The sequence below is a fragment of the Scyliorhinus torazame genome, chromosome 1, assembly GCF_047496885.1.
Source record: "Scyliorhinus torazame isolate Kashiwa2021f chromosome 1, sScyTor2.1, whole genome shotgun sequence".
Taxonomy (NCBI): Eukaryota; Metazoa; Chordata; class Chondrichthyes; order Carcharhiniformes; family Scyliorhinidae; genus Scyliorhinus; species Scyliorhinus torazame.
In genome coordinates, this window is record NC_092707.1 from 189,689,653 (window position 1) to 189,716,772 (window position 27,120).

The 27,120-nt window shown below is 51.6% G+C and overlaps 1 protein-coding gene across 6 annotated transcripts in view; it reads right to left on the reverse strand.

Moving 5' to 3' along the window:
• Window positions 1-2,539: 2,539 nt before the first annotated feature.
• The window catches only part of rspo1 (R-spondin 1), a 295,449-nt gene continuing 270,868 nt past the window's right edge, over window positions 2,540-27,120 (reverse strand). For all 6 annotated transcript variants that reach the window (XM_072501646.1, XM_072501661.1, XM_072501670.1 and 3 more), the window contains exon 6: window positions 2,540-3,227. In XM_072501646.1, coding sequence (XP_072357747.1) covers window positions 3,058-3,227 — 170 coding nt within the window. In that variant the 3' untranslated portion in view covers window positions 2,540-3,057. The remainder of the gene's footprint in view (window positions 3,228-27,120) is intronic.

Below are 27,120 nucleotides of genomic sequence, written 5' to 3' on the forward strand. Positions count from 1 at the left end.
TCAATACATATTGTTACAAAATAATGGTTTGGCAGATGGAGTATAATGTGAGACAATGAGAACTTATCCACTTTGGCAGGAAGAGTGGAAAAGCAGGGCACTCTTTAAAGTTGGAGAGATTGCAGAACTCTGTGGTGCGCAGGGATCCCAGGCACAGCGCATGGTTAAGGGAGGCAAATGGGATGATAGCATTTATTTCAAGGGGAATGGAATATTAAGGTGGTCTTGCTTTACTGCAACTTGGTGAGGCCACTTCCGAAGTACTGTGTACAGTTTCAGTCCCCTTACCTGAAAAATTATATAATTGAGTTCGAAACAGTTCATAGGATGTTCAATTGATTCTTTCCTGGGGTGAGGGGCTTATCCTATGAAGGAATAAGGAACATGTTGGACTTATACCCACTTGCATTTACAAGAATGAGTGGTGATCTTATTGAAACATCTTGAGGCACTTGATAGGGTAGATATTGGGACCATGTTTCCTCTGGAGGTACACTCCTATACTCGAGCTAGGACACAGTTTAGGCAGTAGAGGCCTCCTTTTATAAACAAACTTGCAGAGAATACTTTTTCTCTCAGAGGGTCAATAGTCTGAGAAATTATCTTCCCCAGAAAGCATTGGCGGTTGGGTCATTGGACATAATCAAGGGTGAGTTAGATTTTTGATAGACAAGGGATAGAGTAGGGTGTTAAGGGTTATGTGGGACAGATGGGAAAGTGGATCTGTGGCCACAACCAGATCAGCAATGATCTTATTGGATGGTGGAGAAGACTTGAAGGCCAAAAGACTGAATTCCACCCCTAGGTCCCTTGTTTCGATGTTCCTATATGCCAGAATTTCTCATTCAATTTTGCTCCATTACCTGATCGCAGCCCCTGTGGGGAGCTTTTAAAGACTCTCTCAACTCTTTTGTCATCTTGTATATTAAAAAATAGACAGTGTCCAATAGCTGACCACAGGGTAAGTCACAGGCCATTTACAATTGACTAAAATCGCTTTGTGCCTCAAAATTGGGGGATCAGACCCTATTTGCCCAAGGCTACTTTACACAAATGTCATTTGCTGTCAACAGCAAGGCAGGTATCAGATTCCAAGTTATTACAATCAAGGCATTTCGTGTTAATTTCTGGAAAAAATAGTTATTAAAATGTGTTGACAGATCGCAATTGCTTACCTGGTGCTAACAAGTCACAAAAATCAGATATTTAACTGATCATTAGAAATCCTTTGTGGCAGAAATTAAGCAAAATGTGTGCACAAATATTCTGATAAATTTTGCCAAAGTTCTTGATGTCAAAGCAAATGAACAAACATGTGATAGTAAAACTAGCATTCTGAAAACAGGAAATGCTGGGGAACACTCAGCAGGTCGGACAGCATCTGTGGAGGGAGAAACAGAGTTAACATTTCAGGTTGATGATCTTTCGTTAGAACCATTTCAGCAAACAAATCATCGGCCTGAAACTTTAGCTGTTTCTCTCTTCACATGCAACATCTAATCTAGTAATAGAGCCAGCTGCTCCACTATTCCTAATGCCTTCAAATCCTTCAGGAACAGCACCGTATGCTGAGCATCGTTTAAGAAAGATCTTTGAGAGGGGTCGGGATTTTCCTTGACTGGAGTCTAAACCGTTACAACTTTGTTCCTGGTCTCAGTTCATGGCATAGAAATTCTCAAGAGTTCAGCATCAATTGGCTCAAATTTTGCGACAAGCAGGTGGTTTATTCCTATGATGTAAACATGGGACAGTTTTGGTTCCCAGTATCGACAACGCTCACCTTAGTGTGCAGGGAAATGCACAGGTAGTCTTGGAGAGCGTCCCTATCTCAGCTCAGTAACAACTTGCATTTAAATAGTACTTTTAACGTAGTCAAACATCTCAAGACACATCGCAAAAGCGATTCCAAACAAAACTTAACACCGAGCCGCATAAGTAGATAAAAGATACAGGCTTGGTCAAACAGGTAGGTTTGAAAGAGTATCTTAAAAGCCTAAGAGCGAGAGAGGTTCAGGAGAGAATTTCCAGAGCTTAAAGTCTCAGCAGCTGACGGCATGGCTGTCAATGGTGGTGGAAGAAAGTTTGCAGGGGGGTTGTGGGGCTGGATGGGATAGAGAGGGACGTGGCGGGATTTGAAAAAAAGATGAGAATTTGAATATAGAGGCATTACTGAACCAGGAAGCAATACTAGTCTGTAAGAGTAAGGGTGATGGATGCATATGACTGGAGGAGATGAAATATGGCAGCAGAGCTTTCGATGGGCTCAAGTTTACGGGGTCTGGGAGATGGGAGGCTGGCCAGGAAATCATTGACATCGTTTGACAATTGTTTGAGGGTTTTAATATTTTTCTCAAGAGGATGTCTGGGGGACCTGGCTGTGTGTCAACACCTTCATATCAGTTACCAAGCTCTGCAGGACTACAGCAGCCTTCATTTTCAAAGTTATATAGAAAACATGTACCACAAAGACATTCAGGTGTGGCACCAAAGAAAACCTGATCCATTATAAGTCAACCATTGTAATAATTAATCACTTGAAATTTGTTATATGTTTTTATTGCCTTATTTTCATTTGAAATATATTTTAAAGCAGTTTAATGATGCATAATTCTAACATTCTGTCAGGAAATTAAGTTTACATCTTTCATTCAATGCAGGAACCAACTGCCCAAAATTGGTGCAGAAATATTTGCACATTTCCAGAAGCCTTTTTGCCAGTCACTCTCCCCCTCCCCCAGAACCAGTCACCTCCATTAGTTCTGCAGTTGACCTGTTCTACAATATTCAGCCATCGTTTTGATGAAAGTTCCTAACACCGTCCTCTGAAAGATCCACTGAACTATTTAATTCCCATTTCGTTCCATTTTCAGGTATACACTGAAGCCAGGTGCAATGGATCTCCATTACTTAAGTCATCAAAACAATAACTTCACTTCTTATCTTAAACAGTGAGGGAAACAAGAGCCTTGTATTTATTCCTCTCTGTAGCAGTGCTCCAGTTCAGAAAAGCCGACTTATATGTATCAGCATTGAAGTGTTTGCGTTGAAATAAGGCTGCTATGGCACGGGGCTTGGGGTTGTGGCAGGAGGGGCCTTCCCAGGCTGCCCTTTCTTTTTCTTATTCCCAGGCTTGTTTTCCTTCTTGCTCTGCCTGTTGCCATTTTCTTTGTTCCGTTGTTTGCCTCTCTTCCCCGGTTTCTCTTTTCTTCCGTTGCCTTTCCCCCGTCCTGTGACAGAAACACATGTCATTAGCATTGCAAGGAGTTACCACTGCTCAGCTGAAAACTGAGTAAGAGCCACCATACTATTTTCAGGATCAGTGGTGAGTGGCTACAGGGAATGGAATACAGTCCAGAGTTACATGACACAAAACCTACAAGTAGCAATGTCACAAGTGGATTTAATTGTCGACTTCCTCCATCTATTTGTAATTATACCGTGAAATTGTTGTTAAACTCAAACATTCAGTGCTCTATTTTCTTTTTGCTGGTTGAGCACAGCGAGCTTTTAAATGGTAGATCCGCTGGGCTGGATTCTCCGAAAATGGGGCTAAATGTTGACGCCATGGTGAAAACTGTGGAGTTCTACGACGGCGTCATCGGGCCCCCAGGTGGAGCTATTCAACGGCCCACAAGGGGCTAGCGCTAGCACGGGCGGTACGTGAAGCGCCCGAGGGACCGCCCACCGATTTGTCGATTCCGTCATTGACGCGACGCCGCGGCTGCTCATAAGCATTCCCCCCCCCCCCACAGACTCAGCACCGCAGGCAAGTTGGCCGCCAGACGAGCAGCGCCGCGATTTAGTGACGGCGAGTTGGAGACCCTCCTGGATGCCGTGGAGGAGAGGAGGCTGGTGTTGTACCCCGGGCCGGGATGCAGAACAGCAGGCACCATCGGTCGCCGTGCCTGGGTGAAGGTGGCCGAGGCCGTCAGTGCCGTCGGGCCGGTGGCCAGGACTGCAGACCAGTGCAGAAAGAAGCTGAACCACCTCGTCAGGACAGCCAGAGTGAGTACCCAGCGCTGTGCCCCTGGCACCAACCCCCCCTCCCACACACACACATGTGACCTGCCCTCCCCTCTCCCAGGGTGATGGTTCCACCCCCACCATGTACCCATCCACGTCAGCCACAATGGCTGGGTGCCCTGGCCACTGATGCCATCAGAGACCCAACCCCTGGGCTGCATGCGTTGGTCCATCTGACACTGTTGCTGTTTGTGTCTGCCTCTCCCCCGCCCCCCCCCCCCACCCCGCCAGGAGAAGTCCGCGCACAACCGTTGGGAGTGGTAGAAGACCGGAGGGGGACTGGAAGACCAACGTCCATCACCGTGCCCGAGCAGAGGGCAATGGACATTGTTGGCAGACTGGAGGAGCGGGAGGTTGCCGATGCAGAGAGCGGAGGCGCGCCACCAAGAGAGAACTCCTTGCATGTATGCAGCCCCTCACAACACATATGTGCCCAACACCCCCCCTCACGACACCCCGCTCACCCCGCCCCCTCACCCCACCCCATCACCCCTCCCGCCTCACCCCCGTCTGTCTGTCTAACCATACATGCTGTCTTGTGTCTTGCAGGACCAGCCGGCGATGGTCCCGGCCCAGCCAAACAGGGGACAGACACACAGCTCAATATGACTTCGGAGACCCCGGACTTCGGGTCCAATGATGGCATAGACTTTCCGTCACTGCCATCTCCTACACCCTCCACCATCTCAGAGACTATCACGTCGGCTGGGCTCATTAGTGAGGAGGCTTTTGGGACACTCACTGGTGCGCACCACACAGTTGTTCTGGTACAGCAGGTAGAGGTAGGAGCAGCCGAGGGGCCGGACGATCGGAGGGCAGCCTGGCCCAGCTGCCTCCCAGATGGGTCCCGGTTTTCTGGAATATCCACTCCAACCCATAGATCAGGTGCAGTCAGAGACCCAGGGACCAGAGGAGGGGATGGCGGCCGGCTTCTAGCACCTCCAGACGCAGGTGGAGGAGTCCAACCATCTGCAGGAGCAGGGCGTGGTGCCGGTCATGCGTGCCATCAGGCCAAAACTGCACAGGTGGCGGAGGCACTGAGGGCGAAGGTGTCAGACATGGGTCAGGTTTTGCAAGGCCTGGGGCTATCTGTGCAGGCAGAGGCCATGGCCAGTACATGGCTGCCCACTCACAGGCAACCATGTGCCAGAGCCAGCTGCAGATTGCAGCGGCGCTCCTCAGTACGGCCTAGTCTCAGCAGGCCATGGCCCAGTCTCAGCAGGCCATGGCCCAGTCTCAGCAGGCCATGGCCCAGTCCCAGCAGGCCATGGCTGAGAGCATCGGCGCTATTGCCCAGGTTGGGCTGACATCGCAGGGATGGCGCACTCCCTGAGCTCCATGGCCGCTAACATACAGATCCTGGTAGATACCAGAGAGGGCCTCCAGGACTTGCAGCGCCAGGTGGTGGGGCATGGCTCCGCTCACACCCCCGTGCCATGGAGAAGCCCGGGGTTAATCGGGCACCCCGAGGGAGGAGGAGATGCTGGGGCCCATGTCGGCGTCTCCTGCAGGGAGGTGCCGGAACACCGCAGCACCTCGGACTCCCCCCCCCCTCCTGTCCCTGGTGTATTTGGTGGGCAGTGGGTAGAACAGGGCGGCACCATGCCAGACTGGATGCCCAAGGAGCAGCGGGCCCATCCAGGCCAGGCCGCCCCAGGAAACATGCGCAAAAGGGGACCCTCGTTGCGAGGCACGAATCACAGCAGGCTGCCTCCACTCCTGCTGTACCATCTGGGGAACTACCTGGACGTAGTGTTAAGGCCCGTAAGGCCAGAAAGTTAGAAACCAGTTAAGTCGGCACGGGTGCCGGGCACAGTTTAGTTATAGGGGCTATGGCACAGACTGTACATATCGCTTCACATTAAACACCTGCTATCACCGTTCAAATCTGCCTCTATGCTCTGTGTGATAGGTGTGGGGGTGGAGTGGTCAGTGATGGCCACTGGGAGTGGGGGGTGGTGGACGGGCAAGGCCCAGTAGGTGCACCATGTAACCCCCCCCACAAACATCATCCGCAACCCCCCCAGCTATCTGACAGGACCGTGTGATGGACTAGCCAGTTCGCATGCAGGGATCACCAAGGTATGAGGTGCTATTGTGGGCATGAGTCAGACATTGTCCAGTGATGTGGAGCTTGGAGCTCATCGCAGAGTGGGCGGTCATCACACTCCATCCCATGGACCAGACCCACTGTCGCTGGCAACCCAGTGCCCCCAGCTCATTGTGCCGCAGGTGTATACATAATGGAGGGAGGGGTGGTGTGCACGTGGGTGGTTCAGTGGTGGGGGAGGTGAGTGTGTTCGGTGCTGGAAAAGAGTTTGTTTGGTGGTGTGGGAGGTAAGGGTGGTCGGTGGTGAGGGGGTGCGGTATTGTGGTGTCCATGCCCCTGCCCCTCAAACCCCCCCCCCCCCTAGTTGGTGAAACATGCGTCGACCAAAGCGTCCCCTGCTCGCTGGCCCTGCCGGTAGCATAGTGCAGCATCCCGTCCATGTCCAGCCCCCATATCCCGTCCATTGTCCCTCTCCCCCTCCTCCTCCTCATCTGATGGGTCCCGCCCTTGCTCTTCATCATCCTCCAGCACATCGCCCCTCTGCTGTGCGATGTTGTGGAGGACGCAGCAGACCACAACGATGCGGCCGACCCTCCTGGCCTTGTACTGGAGGCCCCTCCAGAGCGGCCCAGGCACCTGAAGCACATGTTCTGCACCCTGAAGCACATCTCCACCACACCCCTGGTCGCACAATGGGCATCGTGGTAGTGGTTCTCCATATCGGCCTGTGGCCTCCGTATTGGCGTCATCAGCCACGAACGCAACAGGTAACCCCTGTCGCCCAGCAACCAGCCCCGCAGCCAGGGGCAGCCATGTCTCTTAAACATGCCGGGTATGAATGATTGCCCCAAGATAAATGAGTCATGCACATTGCCTGGGTACCGGGCGCAGACGTGCTGGATCTTCACCTGGTGGTCAGAGACCACCTGTACATTCATGGAATGGTAACCCGCCCTGTTCGTGAACATCGGCCTCTCATCCGCTGGACACGTAGGGCGACGTGCACCCCACGTGGATGTCCTCCTGGACCAGGGGTATCCTGGCGATGGCAGTGAACCCCGCTGCCTGGGCATCCTGGTGGGCGCAGTCCACAGGGAACTGAATGTACCGGTCCGCCAGGGAATACAGGGCATCAATGAAGGCGCAGATGCACCTATGCGGCGATGCCTGTGAGATGCTGGACAAGTCCCCACTCGGCGGCTGGAACGATCCCGTGGCGTAGAAGGCTAGGGTGACCGTCACCTTGACGGCCACCAATAGTGGGTGTCTCCCTCAATCCCACGTGTTGCCAGGTGTGCCATCATGTGGCAGATATGAGTGACGGTTTCCCGGCTCATTCGCAACCTCCTCCTGCATGCCCGGTCCGGGTGTTCCTGAAAGGACATGTGGCGCCCGTACACGGGGGCCTCATCAGGCTCCTCCGTGGCACCACCACCACCTCCTCCCCCGTCTCCTCGTCTTGTTCCTCCTCCTCCTCGGCCTGTCAGGCAGGTGGCCCTCCAGTCTGAGCGGCTGACACCTACCCCTCTGCAGCCTGCTTCTCTGATGATGCGGCCTCCGCCGCTTCTTTGAGCCGCATGCGCCCACTAGGTTCACCCACTAATCTGGGTGATGCACGATCAATTGCACAAAGACTAAAGTTGGGTACATCTGTGGCTTTACTCAGTTGCGTGGCCTCCTGCTGCAGCTGGTGAAATGGCAGGGCACTGGAGGTCATGCATATTTATACAGTTCTCCGTGGGCGGAGCCAGCCGGCAGGAGCTACCGGCGAACCTGTAGTGCAGGTCCTACCTTACATCTCCTGTTACAGTGGTTCACCACACCGGGCGCGACCTGCTCCGCGGACAGTGGCAGGTGGGGAGTTTGACTGGGGCGGTACACCTGTCACACCGTAACGCAGGGTCCTAAGGCGAGCTCAGCGAGGACAGAAACATCCTGTGGAGCAGAAGGTCAAAAGCTCGCTTGATCTTGATTTTCATTCTGAAATTAAGATCCATATATACTGGTCTGTGTCAGCTTTGTTAAGTGGATTGCACATGATTAAGATAAATAGTGAATAAATAGTAGCCGTGAAATGAGCCATATCTGTTATTTTGGCAAAAATATCAAGTCAATTCTAACATTTCATGCCTTTTTAAGGTGGTGCTTAGTTTTTGACTACATGCAATAAAATTGATGGGAGATGTTTAAAGTTGCACAGGACCATTTTGGGGGAATAAAGTTCAAGTGCTGGGAGCGATCAGATGATTAGTGCAGAGTGGAAGGACGATGTAAGATATAGTTAGTGTGAATTGGAGAGACCGATTCCAACTGATTTGCTGTTAACTGCTACGATTGTAAAACTGCTAAAACTGCTCATGGAACCACAACTATCAAATTCAAGCAGCTAATTTTTTGATGAGGCATTTTAGCCTTCTGGCTGCAACACTAAGTTCAACAACTTCATTTTGTAACCAACGCCTCCATTGTGTTTTGGTTGGCAGATACTGGTATAGGTTCTGCTGTTGGAATTTACAGCTCCTCTAGACTCATTTGTTGATGTATCACTTGTCCCATCACCTCCACCTTTTGCCTTGCACCATTACGTCTTTTATCATTCAAGAATGGTGGAGGGTGGGGTGGGGGTGGGGAGAGGCAGTTGGGAGGTGGGAAGTGGGAGGTCATAGGGACTCTATGGGCGGGGTGGTGGGTGGGTGGGGGGATGGGTCCTGAGAGCAGATCAGTGTGTGGAGAAGGTGTAAAAATTGTGAATTTGAAGCCATGGGAAGACACGGGAAGAACGTGCAGACTCCGCACAGACAGTGACCCAGCGGGGAATCAAACCTGGGACCCTGGCACTGTGAAGCTACAGTGTTCGCCACATGTGCTACCGTGCTGCCACCATGCTGCCCTGCGACTCATGCGGCTCTTTAGCCCTACTCCGTGATTCAAGATGATCATGGCTGATCCTCTATCTCACCATCATGCCGCAGTGTTCTCCCCATACCCCTTGAAGCCTTTATCATAGAATCATAGAATTTACAGTGCAGAAGGAGGCCATTCGGCCATTCAAGTTTGCACCGGCTCTTGGAAACAGCATCCTACCTAAGTCCATATCTCCATCCTATCCTTTAGCCCAGTAACCCCACCTAACCTTTTTGGGCACTAAGGGGAAATTTAACATGGCTAATCCACCTAACATGAACATCTTTGAACTGTGGGAGGTAACCCGGAGCACCCGGAGGAAACACACACAGACACGGAGAGAATGTGCAGACACCGCACAGACAGTGACCCAAGCTGGGAATTGAACCTGGGACCCTGGAGCTGCGAAGTAACACTCTAATCAGTGAGCTCCCGTGCGGCCCAAAGAGAGTACATAAACCTATCTATTTCCTTCTTAAATATATTCAATGACTGGGCCTCCGCAGCCTCCTGTGGTGGAGAATTTCACAGGTTCATCACCCTCTGAACGAAGAGGTTTCTCCTCATCTCAATCCATACCCTGAGACTGTGAGCCCTTGTTCTAGACCCCCTGCTCCAGCCCGAGGAAACATCACCCCTACATCCAGTCTGTCCAGCCCTGTCAAAGAGATCTCCTCTCATTTTTCTAAACTCCAGTGAATGCTGGCCCAGTTGACCCAATCTACTCCCAATCCTGCCATCACTGGAGTTAGTCTGGGGAACCTTTGGCTGCACTCCCTCTATGGAATTGAGGGCAAAATAAGGTTAGCCATGATTTTAACAGAGCAGGGTTGATGGGCTGAATGGCCTACTTCTGCTACGATTTCTTGCGATCATATGTTTAAAATATGAAACAGTGCGTTTGAGAAATGTGCGGCATGAGATTACAACCCAGTCGTGTGGAGAATCACCAACCACAAATCAACTAACATTTTAACATAATAAAACATAAGGGGCGGGATTCTCCACTCCCACGCCGAAGTGGCCCCGCCGTCGTGAACGCCGGCGAGTTACACGACGGCGCGAAACAGCCCCGGTCCCGACCGATTCAGTCCCTGACAATGGGCCAGGATCGGGGCCGCGTCATCTACACGCGCCAGGCCTTGTCACCCACGTAAAAGCGGCGCCGCATAGATGACGCGGCCGGCGCCGCATAACGGGCGTCATCCGCGCATGCGCGGGTTGGCCGGCGCCAACCCGCGCATGCGTGGTTGCCGTCCTCTCTACGTCCGCCCCGCAAGAATATGTCTGACGGATCTTACGGGGCCGTGGAAGGAAGGAGGTCCTCCTTCAGAGAGGACGGCCCGACGATCGGTGGGCACCGATCGCAGGCCACCCCACATCTGAGGTACCCCCCGGTGCAGGATCCCCCCTCGCCCCCCCGCAGGCCGCCCCCCCCAGCGTTTACGCACTGCTCACGACTGCAGCGACCAGGTGTGGACGGCGCCGGGGGGAACCCACCGTTTTGGCCTGGCCGTTTGGCCCATCCGGGCCTCAGAATAGCGGGGGTGCCGGAGAATCTGCATTTTCGGTGTCTCCGGCGATTCTCCGGCCTGCGGCCCGCGAAACCCGACCGGGCTGTTCCTGCCGCTTGGGAGAATCGCGGGAGGGCGTCGGACCGGCGTCCCGGGAAATTTTGGCGGCCCAGGCGATTCTCCCAACCGGCGTGGGAGTGGAGAATCGCGCCCAAGGTGCTCCACAGGTGCGTTATAAATAAACATTGGACACCGACACATATATGGCTAATTCCCCTCTTCCGCAGCTACGTTCATGGCTGGGTGGCCTTAGAGAAGGAGCAGGAGGTGTTATCCAGCACACTTCAGACCTTCCACCAAAGGGCGTTGCGGGCCTGAGGTGCACCATTATGCCCGGGGAAGATATTTTTATTTAATTAGTGAAGTTTCCTTTGGATATTTTATTTTAGTTACAGTATCCCACCAGGCGCTGTCACATGCCCCTCCCCCCCACCCCACCCCATTTGCTTAATTTGCTGATTATTGGTTTTATTTAAAAGAGTAAAAGTTAGTTGAAGTGATTGTCTTCAAGGAGCATCTTCGTTGAAGAAGGAGGGGTAGAAGTGTGGAGAGGTGTAGGGAGGGAATTCCAGAGCATAGGGACCTAAGCAACTCCAACCTCAGTCAGTGATGGTGGAACAACTAAAGCTGGGGCTGTGCAAGCTTTCAGAATTAGTTGAGTGAAGATATCTTGCAGGGTTGTGGACCTGGAGGAGATTACAGAGATAGGAAGGAGAAGGCCATGGAGGGATTTGAAAACAGGGTAAGAATTTCAATATTGAGGTGATGCTTAACCAGGAGCCAATGTAGGTCAATGAGAACAGGGCTATTATGTAAACAGGCCATGGTTGAGTAAGAACAGGGGCAGAATTTTGGATGACCTCAAGCTTAAGGAAGGAAGAGTATGGGCACTAGTCAAAAGTGTGTTGGACTAGCCAAACCCATAGTTAACAATGTGGTGAGCGAAGATTTTAGCAGGCGATGAGCTGAGGCAGAGATAATTTTGGGTGATGCTGCACAGGTTGAAATAGATGCTCTAACTGATAGCATGGATATATGGTCAGAAGCTCATCTTGAAGTCAAGAATGAGAAAACATTTGGAAAACATCTGTCTTAGTCTTGAATGGTTGTCAGGGTGAGAAACAGAGTTGGAAGCATGGAAACAGATTTTGAAGCGGGTCCCAAAGACAGTTGACGGGATTCTCTGAGCTTGGCGACTGGAGAATCGGCGGCAATCGCTCCCACGTGGTCGCCGCGGCGCCGGTTGGGGGCCTCTGAAAGAGGTCCACCAGCTAAACTCCCGCCAAGTTCCGTTGAGTCCCGCCGGCGTGGTTCCAACCTGGTACCACCCGGCTGGAGCTCAGACCCGCGGCCACGGTGTACGTCCTGGTGGGGGTGCAGGGGTGATCTGACTCCGGGGGGGCCTCCACGGGGTCCAGGCCCACGATTGGGTGCTTCCGATCAGCGGGTGCCCGCGATCTGGAGGGGGCTTACCTCATTCCGCGCGGGCCCGCTGTAGGTCTCCGCCATGTTGCGCGGTGCCGGCAAGGAGACGCAACCACACGCATGCGCCGGCAGGGAGACGGCCGTTGCCCGCATGTGCGGACCCACGCCGGCCGTACAGCGCACAGCAATCCGGCGCCGTGCTGGCCCCCTGGAGACTGCCGAATTGCTGGGTCAGGAGGCCTGTTGACGCCGTCGTACACCACTCTGGTGTTTACGCTGCCGTCAACACTTGGTCGGGATTTCGGAGAATCCCGGCAAGTGGCTTCAATCTTTCCAATATTGAATTGGAGGAAATTTCTGCTCTTTCTGTACTGGATTTTGGACAAGCAGCATGATAACTCAGCAACACAGGAGGAGTCGAAGGACAGGATAGATCTGGGTGTTGACGGTGTGTATGTGAAAACTAACGCTGCACTTTCAGATGATGGCTGCAATTCTCCAGTCATTGTGATTCACTTTTCCCACAGGCAGAACTCTCCCACCCATGGGGCGGGATTCTCTAATAATGGGGCTATGTCCCCACGCCGGCATGAAAAGCGGCCACTCCGGCGTCAACTGTCCCCGAAAGTGAGGAATTTTCCCCCTCCTCGTGGGCTAGGTTGGCGCTGGAGTGGTCCCCACAGCTCCAGCCGGCACGGAACAGCCCATGCGAGTTTGCGCATGCGAGGAACGGCCGGCGTGAGGTGGTCGCAATGGGAAATCTCATTGACAAGGGGCGGGAAAATAGAATTCCACTGCCAGCGAAGGGGGGCCACCAAGAAACTTGGGTCTGGGGGACCAGAGTATCCCGCCTGATATCACTGAAGGCAGCATGTCATTTAAAATAGGGGAGCCAAGGATCCTCTCCTTGTGGGAGACCAGAAGGTCAATGAAGTGGAGCTGATCAATTATGATCACTGTTGGACCAATAATCTTTCTTGAAGGAATTTAAAAAAAAATAAACACCCTTGACATTAAAGTTTAACCTTATTTCAGGGCTGAGATGAATTATGTCAGTTGATTATACGCCCCCTAAATCTTCAGTAAAATAAGTGCGTTGGATCAATCCTGATTATCTGTTATTTAGCCGTGACCAATCTATTGAGCACCTTTTATTGAGAAAAAACAAGCAACATTCATTCTGAAATACAGCCTTTATTAAAGAGCCATCATCTGTTCTGGTTTAAAACATGTTGACCATTTTTAACTCCGCACAGCCAACCTAAACTAATTATAGTCGTTTGTTTTAGGAGCTTTTGATCCCAGCCAATGGTCTCTTTGCGTATCTTCCAAGAAACCAGTTCATTTAGGTGCCACATCTGAAGCTGCCAGGAAGTAATGGATCAACGATTATAATTCTGGTAACTGTAATTAATTGAATCATGATAGATGTTCCGAGCCCTTAGGTCACTTAAGGTTAATTAATTACTATGTAAATAGCTTCTGTAATACTTTATCCTTGTTGAGCAGCTTTAATCCCTTTTTTCCCCAATCTATCCTGTGCTAACTAGAGACATAGAAATTAGAGTCAACTATTCACCCTCTTCATTAGCAGTGCTTAGTGTTTCATTCACAGCAGAGGCATCCTTTTGTCTTTCTCTGCTCAACATAAAGTCATAATTTAAATGTTTTGGCAGTCTCTTTATTAAAAACACACTTTAACAAACATGCCCTTGGAGATGCCATTTGACAAGTATCAAAACTCTAGAGTAAGGAAATACATAATAATGCAGCACAGTAGGGGATCATAGGGCCCACCGTGACTTCACCAGCTCGTTGAAAGAGCAGCCTAATGCATCCCATCTCTTTATCATAGCCCTTCAAAATTCTTTTTTTTTAGAAATTTAGAGTACCTAATTAATTTTTCCCAATTAAGGGGCAATTTAGCGTGGCCAATCCACCTAGCCTGCGCATCTTTGGGTTGTGGGAGAGAAACCCACACAAACATGGGGAGAATGTACAAACTCCACACGGACAGTGACCCAGAGCCGGGATTGAACCTGGGACCTTGGCGCCCTGAGGCAGCAGGGCTAACCCACTGCATCACCGTGCTGCCCTAGCCCTTCAAAATTAACCTTTCACTCACTTCAAATCAGGGTTTTTCAAACTTTTTTTCCCCGGGACCCACTTTTGCCAACTGGCAAAGCTTCGGGGCTCACGCCGACCAACCTTCGTGAGCCATGCTGGCTGACCTTGGCGAAACACGCCACGTTCACTTACTCTGATGTGAAAGCAGAGCCTGCTTGGTCCTCACAATCTCACTTGAATCAGGTTCAAAGGAGGAGAGGGTAATGTGCATATCAGATGCAGACTTCAATCAGTGCCATCTTCATCTTTGTGAAAACAAAATATCCAACCTCACACATGTAGGCCGTCGGGAAGAGCAATAGGAACAAAATGCTTGTTTTACTCAGCCCTGGATACTCCTGGGAGATGCTGCTCCAGAATGCTGACAGCCTCATGGACTTGTGGCATCATTTTAATGTGCTATCACAGGTCAGGTACAACAGCTTCATTGTTTAATTTGGAGATAGCTGTAAGGTAATAACTGACTCTGGGTCTCAACCGCAAAAGGAATTTTTCACCCACCACTTCTTTTTCAAAATCTGATACTTCCTCCTCTCATTTGCCAGCAGTTTCCTGCATATAACACACATGGGCTTTGCATCGTTATTTGCATTGGCACAATTGACAAAAACATACCTCAATAAATCACCTTTATCCTGCTTTGTTCCTGAGTTAAGTTTCTTCTTTATAGGCCGTTAACCAGAGGACCAGGAGCTCGGTACAGAGTTAATACTAGCACTTCTCTGTCCTGCCCTGGACTCCACTGAGCAACTCTGCACAGCAGGTTCACTTGCGAGATCCTGTCCAGTAGGTACAGTGTCTATTTGTGTCTCTGGCCATCTCGTACTTGCAAGAAAATGATTCAGCTTCACAATCCTCTTGCCTTGCTTGCCAGCAGCTAGAAAAGTGAAAGCAGCTCTCTTCTGTGATTTGGCACCAAAAGCACAGGCAGGGCGGGTGACCTTCTCACTGCTGCCCCTTCTGGCCGGAAGTCTGCGCACAGCCTCAATTATTTTCATTTAAAAGGTGGCAGCGGTTGCCATTCTCAATTTAAAATTTTGATGAAAGCAGAACTAGGGGGCATAGCCTTAAAATAAGGGGAAGTAGATTTAGGACTGAGCTTAGGAGGAACTTCTTCACCAAAGGGTTGTGAATCTATGGAATTCCTTGCCCAGTGAAGCAGTTGAGACTCCTTCATTAAATGTTTTTAAGATAAAGATAGATAGTTTTTTGAAGAATAAAGAGATTAAGGATTATGGTGTTCGGGCCGGAAAGTGGAGATGAGTCCACAAAAGATCAACCATGATCTCATTGAATGGCGGAGCAGGCTCGAGGGACCAGATGGCCTACTCCTGCTCCTAGTTCTTATGTCCTAAAAGCCGGTAGCGGCCGTCAGTGCTTCTCCCGTGATCGGTTCCATCTTGGGAACAGCGCGACCGATCACTCCTCGACCCTCCCACGACCCACCTACGGGTCACGCCGAGCACTTTGAAAAATCCTGCTTTAAATGGCCCCTTGTATCTTGGCAAAATAATAAAAGACATAAATATACTTGCAGGCTGGATGAAGAGCACATCAAAGAAATACACAACAGATGCTATTTGGCTTTGCACAATGTTACAAAGAACTGGATAAAAAAAGCAAATGAAGAATTAGAATTGGAGCTGACAGACAACTGTGGCTGTTACACACAGGCTGGGGAGTCGCTGCATTTCACACTCATTGGACAGAAATCAATTTAAGGATGCTTACTTTTTGCAATGCAATTTTTTGCTTCCTATAAGGAACAGCAAAGTAGCTCTTCTCATTAGAGATAGATCTCAACAAAGTCTGAGCACCAATTGGGTCATCTTTGACAAGTGTTGAACTTAGTGGGTTCTCTTATAAAATATTAGTTTCAAATATAAGGGCAGGATTCTCCATTTCAGAGACTAAGGGCTGGAATCTCCGATTCTGCAGCTATGACCTCAGGGTGGGCCGGGTGAGTAGACAGCATCATGCCACTGGCACCAACCCAAACCTAGGCACCTTTAACCCCCAACCCTCCCAAGCAGTCTGCTCGCACCCCACCCTACACCACATGCCAACACCCATACCGCCACCATGGCCAGTGCCCTGTTCGCAAAGGTCACCAGCTGCTCTGTGCTACCCGCTTCCAACTGCCTCACACTGTGCATTTTCTGTCCCCTCCCCCCCAGGAGAAGTCGGCGCACAACCACAGGGAGAGAGAGAAGTAGAAGATTGGAGAGGGCCCGCCAGACAGATGGACCCTCACCGTCGAAGAGTGGTGGGCACTGGACCTGGTCAGCGTGCTCGGAGAAAGGGCATCTGCCGAGTTGGAAACGGCATTGGGGAACCCCGCTGAGTTGCGCTGTCACTATGGCACATGTCACACAACCCCCACACCACACCACCACCCCCACACAACCCTACATTCCCCACACCACACCACCGCCTCGCCCACACCATCCCACCACTCCATACCACCCCACCAAGCCCAGGCCACAACACCACACCATCTTCCCCACCCACCGTCCCAACCTGCGCCCCAAACATGCGCCATGTCTTGTGTCTTGCAGGATCACCTGCCGACGAGGCAGGTCATTCTGGTGACCCCGGCCACAACCCCAGGACACGTTGAGTGATGAGGCAGTATCGGACAGCGATGGGAGTCCCCAAACACCAGCCAGCGACACCCCTGAGCAGGGACGACACCGACTTTCCATCTCAAGTGTCTCCAATACCCCCATCATCCCAGAGACACTCACCTCAGTTGGGCATATTAGTGAAGAGGCTCCTGGGGCACTATCTGGATGGTCGGAGGGCGGCCCGACTGCAAGGACTAGCTGCCGTCCAGACGGGTCTCGGACTTCTGGAAAGGGCAGTCATGATAAATGCTGGAGATGCAGACACAGAGCTGAGGACTACATGAGGGGTTGTCAGCAACCATCCAGCACCTGCAGGTGCAGTTGGAGGAGTCCACCACCTGCAAGGGCAGGAGGCGGTGCCGACCGTGCACCTGCGATGGAGACCTTGGGGGCGAAGGTAATGGCCATGGGTCAGGATGTCCAAGGCCTGGGGCACCTTGTGCGGACAGTGGCTCAGGCACAAGACAGGGCTGCCCTGTCACTGGCAGCTAAGAACATGATCCACCTGGACATTGCAGCGGCTCCAAAGCTTAGCCTAGTCACAACAGGTCATGGCTGTGGGGGGCGATGGCATTGCCCGGGAGCTGGTCGACCTAAGCCAGTCACTGGGTGACATGGCACAGTCCCAGAGGGAGGTGGCCCAGTCCCTGTGCTCCATGGCCAAGAGCATTGAGACCTGGTTGAGATGAGAGCGGGCCTCCAGGACTGACAGTGCCAGATGGCAGCGGAGCCCCGGCCGCATACCCGTCCCAAGGAGTAGCCCGGGAGTCATAGGGCACCCCGAGGGAGGAGGAGGTGATGGGGCCTGAATGTGATCACCACAGGGGAGGGGCTGGAACACCGCAGCGTGATTCTCCACCCGATCATGGTTCCCGATTCCCACGTCGGCCTACGGAGAATCATGCCCAAGAGGTTTTCTCCCCTCCTAAAGAGTTATTTTCTCATTTTTCCTGCCCTCTTACCTCAAAACCATGAATCATCAATAGCCTAGGGGATGAAGTGGACAATGTCTCTGTGAATGAAAACATTTGTGGGACTATGAGGAAAGAGCAGAATGAAGTAGCTCTTTCAAAGGACAGGGACTGACAGGATACACTGAATGGCCTATTTCAGTGCTGAAGTCAGTTTTACTACAACTGTCACAAATCACAGGTGCATAATTAAATGATTATTTGCAAGTAATATGGGAAACCACTCTATACCTTAAAGGTCCAACTATTTAAGGTCTCGTTCTTATAGTGAATCTGGAGAAATATATAATTTGAAAGAGAACGTTGGACTAATTTGCTTCTTTCATTCTTTGTCAAAAATTGCTGCAACAACACTTCTGTTGCCAAAATCCTATATTCAGATATATATTTTTAAATCCCACACAACTTCCCTCATTCATGTTTGGAGGAAAATGTAGTTTTCATAAGGAGATCTGTGCCTATAATGATCCAAAACTTAGTTTAACTTGAGTTCATGTACCAAATTGATTATAGAGAACTTGAAGTATGTCACAGTGGGTGCTGAGCAAGAATGGAAGAATTCAGAGGGATGACAAAAAAAATAAGTTGGAAAAGCTAAGTCTTGAAGAAGCTCTTAAAGGAAGGGAGAAAGGCTAGTAATTGGATTTAGGGAAAATGTTCTGGAGAATAGGGCTCAAAAGCTGAAAGTTCTTCCACTAGTGCTAGAGCAGGGAATATACCAAAGTCCAGAGTGAGAGGACTGCAGGGAGTAAGAGCTGGTGGAGATGCTGGCTGCGATCTACCGGTTGCATTGCACATGAAAGTATTGTGGGCAGGATCACTATCTGGCAAATCTGCATATCAGAACGAGGCAGCTAGTCTCACTCCAATATGCAATCGCCTGATCTACCAAGGCCCTGGGATCTAACCGCTTTGCCTCAGAGACCTCAGGTGAGTGCCATTCAGTGCTGCTCCCCACAAACTCCCAAGGGATTGGAGGACCCTGGTGGTTGCCCATTGGGCAGGGTGGCACTCTGCTGGTGCCAACTTGGCACCCTGGCACTGCCAGCCTAGCACCAGGTTGCTAGGCTGGCAGTGCCAAGGTCCAGTATGGCACTTTTCCCCCTGTGGGCCTAGGGGTGCCCTACCCGTGTGAGGGGCCCCGAGAACTCCCTTATGGCATCCTGATCTCTTCCTGCACTGAGGCATTTCGGCAAGCGGAGCTCCTCAGTGCAGGAAACAGGATTAAGTGCAGACTCGGCAGGCCATTCCCCGCTGAGGCCCCACACTGCAACAGAGTCCCGCTAGATAGCTTGGTGTTTCTCAGCGCTATGAGCGACGGGAAATACCCGGCTAAACGCGTTTGTCACGGGAACCCGTTGAAATTTGGTTAGATTTCGCCCAGAGTGAGGCAAAACCATGGGAAATACGCAAATCAGGATGAATGATGTGAATTTGCCACAGTGGGGGATAATTTGCCACTGGAGGTCAAAGTTGATGATAATGGTAATGTGGGGATTATGATTTTTTAAAACCATGTGAACAAACACAATAAACAATGATTAATTTCTTGACCTATCATATGAGCTCCTGTCTGCTTCAAAAGACCACATTGTTGAAATCGACAGTAGTAATCAAATGTATTTACTCCGTTATTAATTATATAAGGGGAACAAATGGGAACAGCAAAAATGGCCAGTACAACCTTGTGTTGCACACTATATATAATAATCTTTATTGTCCCAAGTAGGCTTACATTAACACTGTAATGAAGTTACTGTGAAAATACCCTAGTCGCCACCTTCCGGCGCCTGTTCGGGTACACGGAGGGAGAATTCAGAATGTCCAAATTACCTAACAGCATGGGCGAGATTCTCCGACCCCCCGCCGGGTTGGAGAATCGCCAGGGGCTGGTGTGAATCCCGCCCCCGCCGGTTGCCGAACTCTCCGGCACCGGAGATTCGGCGTGGGTGGGAATCGCGCCGCGCCGGTTGGCGGCCCCCCCCGCGATTCTCCGGCCCGGATGGGCCGAAGTCCCGCTGCTAGAATGCCTGTCTCGCCGGCGTGGATTAAACCACCTACCTTACCGTCGGGACAAGGCGGCGCGGGCGGGCTCCGGGGTCCTGGGGGGGGAGCGCGGGGCGATCTGGCCCCGGGGGGTGCCCCCACGGTGGCCTGGCCTGCGATCGGGGTCCACCGAACCCGCGGGCGGGCCTGTGCCATGGGGCACTCTTTTCCTTCCGCCTTCGCCACGGTCTCCACCATAGCGGAGGCAGAAGAGACTCCCTCCACAGCGCATGCGCGGGGATGCCGTGAGTGGCTGCTAACGCTCCCGCGCATGCGCCGCCTGGCAATGTCATTTCCGCGCCAGCTGGCGGGACGGAAATCAGTCCGGCGCGGGCCAAGCCCCTCAAGGTTAGGGCTTGGCCCCCCAAGATGCGGAGGATTCCGCACCTTTGGGGCGGCGCGATGCCCGACTGATTTGCGCCGTTTTGGGCGCCGGTCGCCGGACATCGCGCCGATACCGGAGAATTTCGCCCCATGTCTTTCAGGACTTGTGGGAGGAAACCGGAGCACCTGGAGGAAACCCATGCACACACGGGGAGAATGTGCAGACTCCACACAGACAGTGACCCAAGCCGGGAATCGAACCTGGGATCCTGGAGCTGTGAAGCAACAGTGATACCCACTGTGCTACCTTGCTGCCCATTGTTTCAAAATTTATATTCAGAGAGCATGATAATCTGCTTTTTGCACAAGGGTTGTGATGCCTAATTCAAAGAGCGATCACGTCAACATTAAAGAATAGGCCAGATAGATAGTTGAAGAAAAAGGGGACAAGGACAATCCGCTTTTGGGAAGGAAGGACTATCACAGGCTGTTGAGTTATATGTCTATCACATGGAGTGAAATCTGACAATTCATTTTAGAATCATTAAATTGGGCTTTGATGTTTGTAATATAGATATACTTTTGCCCATGGAATCCCATTTCACAACCCCAAGATTAGAATTAAATATTTGGGTACCGAAAGCCTGAAGTACAAATATTTCTCCACGCAGTCTTTCACCATCAGAGATCAATGGAGTTCATTTCCGATGCATAAAAGCATTTTTATTCAAATTTGACTTTTAGGCGGCTGTTGCGTGAAATGTTGACTTTCAGTATTTGCAAAGGTTTCTTCAAGCTCGACCAGATGATTTCCATATCAGTTGGCTTCATCTGAAGCATCACCCAAAGGAACAATCCTGCATCTGGAAACTTTGTGTTGATTCGAAGATAGTGGAAAACTTCTGATAGATTAACATGTGATGGCTTCCCCCTGGCAATCAGCTGGATGTGCTGCCTCCATCCAATTCCCGATGTTTTGTTACTCTTGTGCCATTTGCTACGTTTAAAATTACTTGAAGAGAGTTTCAAATAATTCCTTTCAGGTTATGTTTATTGTGTAAGCTAGGGGGACAGAGGCACGAAAGAGATCCACTTCAAATGTAACAATTTGGATTTGCCTTCAAAGCCCAAGCGGAGATATTGCCAAGCGGCCAATTGGCCCATCCAGCAGTGGAAGTTGGGTGGCTCGACTGATTTTAAAGGGGGGGGGGGGGGGGGGGGGGGGGGTGGGAGGATGCTTAGTGGGCCGTTCTTCTGGGGAATGGCAATAATTGTCGGATTGCCGCTCTACTCCTATTTATTTTCCTTAAGATGGAGCTACAAATTTCTCACCTGGACCTCTGAACCGGGCTTCCTGAGACCCCAACTGTTCACATTATATATTAATGATTTGGACGAGGGAACTAAATGTATTATCTCAAAGTTTGCAGATGAAAACGCTGGGTGGGAGGATGAGCTGTGAGGAGGATGCAGAGATGCTTCAGCAGGATTTGGATAGGCTGAGTGAGTGGGCATATGCATGGCAGGTGCATAATAATAATAATAATCGCTTATTGTCACAAGTAGGCTTCAATGAAGTTATGTGGATAAATGTGAGGTTATCCGCTTTAGTAGCAAAACTAGGAAGGCAGATTAAAGGTTATTATTATTATTATTTGAATGGGTGTACATTGAGAGAGGTGGATACTTAGCAAAACCTTGGTGTCCTCGTGCATCAGTCGCAGAAAGTAAGTGAGCAGGTACCCCAGGCAGTAAAGATGGCAAATGGTATGTTGGCCTTCTTAGCGAGAGGATTTGAGTATAGGAATACAGATGTTTTACTGTAATTATATAAGGCATTGGTGAGGCCACACCTGGAGTATTGTGTGCCGATTTGGTGTCCATGGAGGGAGTGCAGCGAAGATATAGCAGGCTGATTCCTGGGATGGCGGGACTTTCATATGAGAGAGTCATTCGTTTAGGATTATATTCATTGGAGTTTGGAAGAGTAAGGGGGAATCTCATAGAAATTTATAAAATTCCAGTAAGATTGGACAGGGTAGATTCAGAAAGAATGTTCCCGATGGTGGTGGAGCTCAGAACGAAGGGTCACAGTTTGAGGAGTCATGCGGTGGCGGCCTGCAGCGGTAGCGCGGAACGCGATGGCGGACAAAGCCAGCGGACCTGGACCAATAAAATAGGTCCCAACGATCTGCCCCGCGCTGCTCCATCTACTCCGCCCGATCACCCCCCATGCCGCCAATAAGGCCCCCTCCGGTACTTGATCCCCCCGCCCCCCAGCAGGGCAGACGCCGCGCGTCAGTCCCAACCGGTCAGATGTGGTTAGAACCACACCGTAAGGAATTCGGCCGGTCGGGACTAGAGCATCCCTGGCCCCCAGCTGCGCTGCGTAAATCGCGCGCAAGCGATTCTCCGGTCGGTGCTGGGCCCGATTCTGGCGTAAAAGTGGATTCTCCCCCCTCCAAAGGGGATTTCGGCGCAGGGCTGCGGTGAATCCAGCTGTTGGTATTTACTGACAACCAATTGTGGAAACTTTGGGACAAAACTGAGTAGCAATCGATGTTGCCAACATCCAGATGAAATAATATTGAGACTCCATCAGAGAAAACTAAAACCAAATTCTGATCATAAATTATTGGGACTAAGTTGAACACTATGATCCGAGTTTAATCAGCTGCGGTTCAGTTTTTTAAAATAAATTTAGAGTGCCCAATTCATTTTTTCCAATTAAGGGGCAATTTAGCGTGGCCAATCCACCAATCCTGCACATCTTTGGGTTGTGGGGGTGAAACCCACGCAAACACGGGAAGAATGCGCAAACTCCATACGGACAGTGACCCAGAGCCGGAATCGAACCTGGGACCTCGGCGCCGTGAGGCAGCAGTGCTATCCACTGCACCACCGTGCTGCCCTAGCTGAGGTTCAGTTGGTTGCACTCTTGATTAGAAAGTTATGGGTTCAAGACCCACTTGACATGGGTTTGAGGATAAAATTTAATCGGACAGTCCAGGGCAGTGCTGAATGTGTGCTGCACTGTTGGAGAGGCTGTTTATCAGTTTGGATGTTAAATTGTGGCCCCCTCTTCTCTCTCAGATGGCCAGAAATGTTTCCTCAACACTATTTTGAAGAGCTGCATGTTATTTGGCCAAATATAACTCGATTAGCATCAGAAAAACAGACAACTTGATTATTTTGTTTGTGGCACCTTGCTGTGCACAAATTGGTTGCCACATTCCGCACATTGGAAATTTTGCGACATTTCAAAAGTACCTGATTAGCTGTAAAGCGCTTTGTGGTGTCCCGAGATTGTGAAAGGTGCGATATAAATTCATTTTTTTAATGCTACGTAATCTTATTGGATGGGGCTCCACAGTTGTTCCTTTTAAATGGATGCCAAAATCCTTTCCTTCTACACCAAGGCTGATTATTTCAGAAAATCTAATTGCAGCACACCAATGTGCTGTTTTGTGCTTTATGTTTGCAATCTGTTGGTGGAAAACAGGATATTGCAAGTGACTGTTACAATGTAATGCACTGGAATTGGTAAAATACAGAAATCAAACTTAAAGGGTGCGATTTAATGGCCACGTTGTGCTTAAGCGAGAGTGCGAAGAGGCCGTTAGATCATGGGAGAGGCAAAAAACGAGAACTGCGCCGGGTGCCGTGCGGAACCGTGGGGGTGTCCACCCATGGCCTGGGAGAGGGGCATGATGGGTGTCTTAGAGCCAGCGGGTCCACCATGCCACCCCCTAGATCGTGTGTTCCATTCTGGGGGCAACCCTAGCCCAAGCCTGTCTTCCCCACCAATCTACCATAACTCCAACTGACCATGGAGGCCTTTGGTCATGCAGCTGAAGGCTATTGCTAATTGATAATTGGCAATCGTAGTTACGTTGGCACTTCACAACTCCCAAGTGGATTCCCATGGGTAGGCGTGCCATATAGCATGTGAGGTATATTGCCTAGCATCCAAATCAGACTGTGATGCCTGCACAGTGGACCTGAACACTGCAGGTAGCCATACCATGGCCACAGAAGCCAGAATCTGAACACCCAGGGGTTGGGACCACAAGCGGGAAATCTCGGCGACCAGAGGTTGCGTGTGTGCACTGGAGAGGGGCCAGCACTGGGTCCAGGTAACATTATGTGTGGGTGTCTGGGGTACAGGATCTGGGGTCTGGTGACCAAGGGCCCCCACTGTGGCTGGGGATGTGTGGACAGGGCGTGTCAGATGGCAGGGGTTGGGGAGGGTTGTGGGGAAAGGGGGGTGGGGAGCAACGTGGAATGGAGGGTCCTGAGTGGAAGACATCACTGGTTGTCAGTTTCATACCCTCCAATTCCTTACAGATATTACATGGAATGGATTATATCTAGGACACCGTGGAAGCTGCCCTCGTGGTGCTGCTGTCAGGCCAGGCCTACAGATGCAGGGATGGTGGTGACAGAAGCTCGAGTCAGCGGCCCATGTGCAGGGTCTCGCCCCAGATCCTGAGGATCAGGCCAGCGAGAGCCCAGAGGGGGAGGCCGACGGTGGCCCACGTTGTACGGGCGTCGCTGGACCTTCGAACAGATGACGGACAGCGTGTGCCGCAGGAGACTCCGTCTCAACTAAGACATGGTGCAGCATATGTGGACTTGGCACCACGTGGAGGAGGAGGATACCCACTCCCGGTGGTTGTCAAGGTCACCGCAGCCCTGAACTTTGACGCCTCAGGATCATTCCAGGGCTCGAGTGGGGACTAATGCGGCTTCTCACAAGCCACAGCCCACAAGTGCATCTGTGAGGTCATGAATGCCCTGTTTTCCCGGGCAGCAAACTGTACAAACGTTGCATGAGCAAGGCCTTGCAGGATTCTCCAACATCATCGGGATGCCCCAGGTCCAGGGCATAGTGGATGGTACTCATCCTTGTACTCACTGGGTCGTCTGGGAGCGCCATACATCAACAGGAAGGTATTCCACTCCCTGAACCTCAAGCTCATGTGCGACCACCCCATCAAGATCTTTTTTTTTTAATTTAGAGTACCCAATTCTTTTTTTTCCAATTTAGGGGCAATTTAGCATGGCCAATCCACCTAGCCTGCACATCTTTTTTGGGTTGTGGGGGTGAGACGCACACGACATTGGGAGAATGTGCAAACTCCACATGCACAGTGACCCGGGGCAGGGATCGAACACTGGTCCTCAGCTCTGTGAAGCAACAGTGTTAACCACTGCGCCACCATGCGCCACCCCTCACTCCTTCAAGATCATGAATGCGTGTGCACACTAGCCAGGGAGTTTGCATGACAGCTACATCCACGGGCTGTCAACATCCCTGGCCTCTTCGAGGAGCACCATAGGATGGCCGGTTGGCTCTTGGGGGATAATGGGACCTAGGGTCTGGTGGACCTGAGGACCTGGCTAATGATGCCAATACAGAGACCGGTGATCAATGTGGAGACCCGGTACAACAAGGCCCATGTGGCCACCCGGACTGTCATTGAGCGGCGTAAGGATTCCTCAAAATGCGGTTCCGATGCCTTGCCTGCTCTGGTGGTGCACTGCAGTACACCCTCCGGAGGGTTGCCCGCTTTGTGGTGGTCTACTGTACCCTCCACAACCTGGCACAGTAGCGGGACAATGTGCTGGAGGTGGAGGCAGAGGAGGATGAACATGTGGCCACCTCCGAGGAGGATAAGTCGATGAGGATGCTCTGGACCAGAAGGGGCCGCAGGACGAGCCCAGGGAGGGTCGGTAGGACTAGCTGGAGGCTGGAGGACAGGCGGTAGCGGAGAGGGTCCGACAAGCCAGAAAGGCCCTCATCCTGTTCCACTTCACATAGGACGTAACTTCATCTGCCATTGCAACCTCTCCCTCCCCTCCTTTCTCCCTCCCTCCCCCTTCCCACCCCACCTCCCCCCATCACTCAGCCTTCCCCCACCATCTCCCTCTGTTCCCCCACTCCCACTCCCTAACCCATCACCTCCCCCCTTCCCTTTCCCTCCCCCCACACCCTGGGCGAGATTCTCCACTCCCGCGCCGGTTGGGAGAATCGCCTGGGCCGCCAAAATTTCCCGCGACGCCGGTCCGATGCCCTCCGCGATTCTCCCAAGTGGCGGGAACAGCCCTGTCGAGTTCCGCGGGCCGTAGGCCGGAGAATCGCCGGTGACACCCAAAATGGCGATTCTCCGGCACCCCCGCTATTCTCAGGCCCGGATGGGCCGAGCGGCCAGGCCAAAACGGCGGGTTCCCCCCGGCGCCGCCCACACTTGGTCGCTGCCATCGGGAACAGCGCGGGAACGCTGGGGGGGGGGGTGGCCTGCCGGGGGGGGGGGGGGGGGGATCCTGCACCGGGGGGTACCTCAAATGTGGGATGGCCCGCAATCGGTCCCCACCGATCGTTGGCCCGTCCTCTCTGAAGGAGGACCTCCTTCCTTCCGCGGCCCCGCAAGATCCGTCCGCCATCTTCTTGTGGGGCGGACTCGGAGAGGACGGCAACCACGCATGCGCGGGTGACGCCAGTTATGCGGCGCCGGCCGTGTCATGTATGCGGCGCCGCCTTTACACGGCGACAAGGCCTGGCGCGTGTAGATGACGCGGCCCCGATCCTAGCCCATTATCGGGCCCTGAATCGGTCGGGATAGGGGCCGTTTTGCGCCGTCGTGAACCTCGACGGCGTTCACGACGGCATGGGTACTTCGGCGCAGGAGTAGAGAATCCCGCCCCCTGTTCCTCCTTCCCTGGGTCTGTGTAACGTCACTGTCAGTGGGTCACTGTCAAGGGCACGGAAGTGATGATAATCCGCTGAGGGCTGTCCTCTGAGTGCTCGCTCACATCCTTCGCCTGCACGTAGTGTGCCTGGGGGTGAAGAAACAAGGTATCTTGGACCTCCATACCCAGGGAGCTGCGGTAGGGGATTGGTGCTCAGCTTGTATTGCGGAAGAAAGTGCCAGAGAAGTCAAATTTCCCGACTGCAACCTTTTTCTCATGCTATACATATATGTCCTGATCTGCCCCAATAACCCGATGATGCTGCCCCACCCCTCCCAACCCCGCCCCCACCCCTT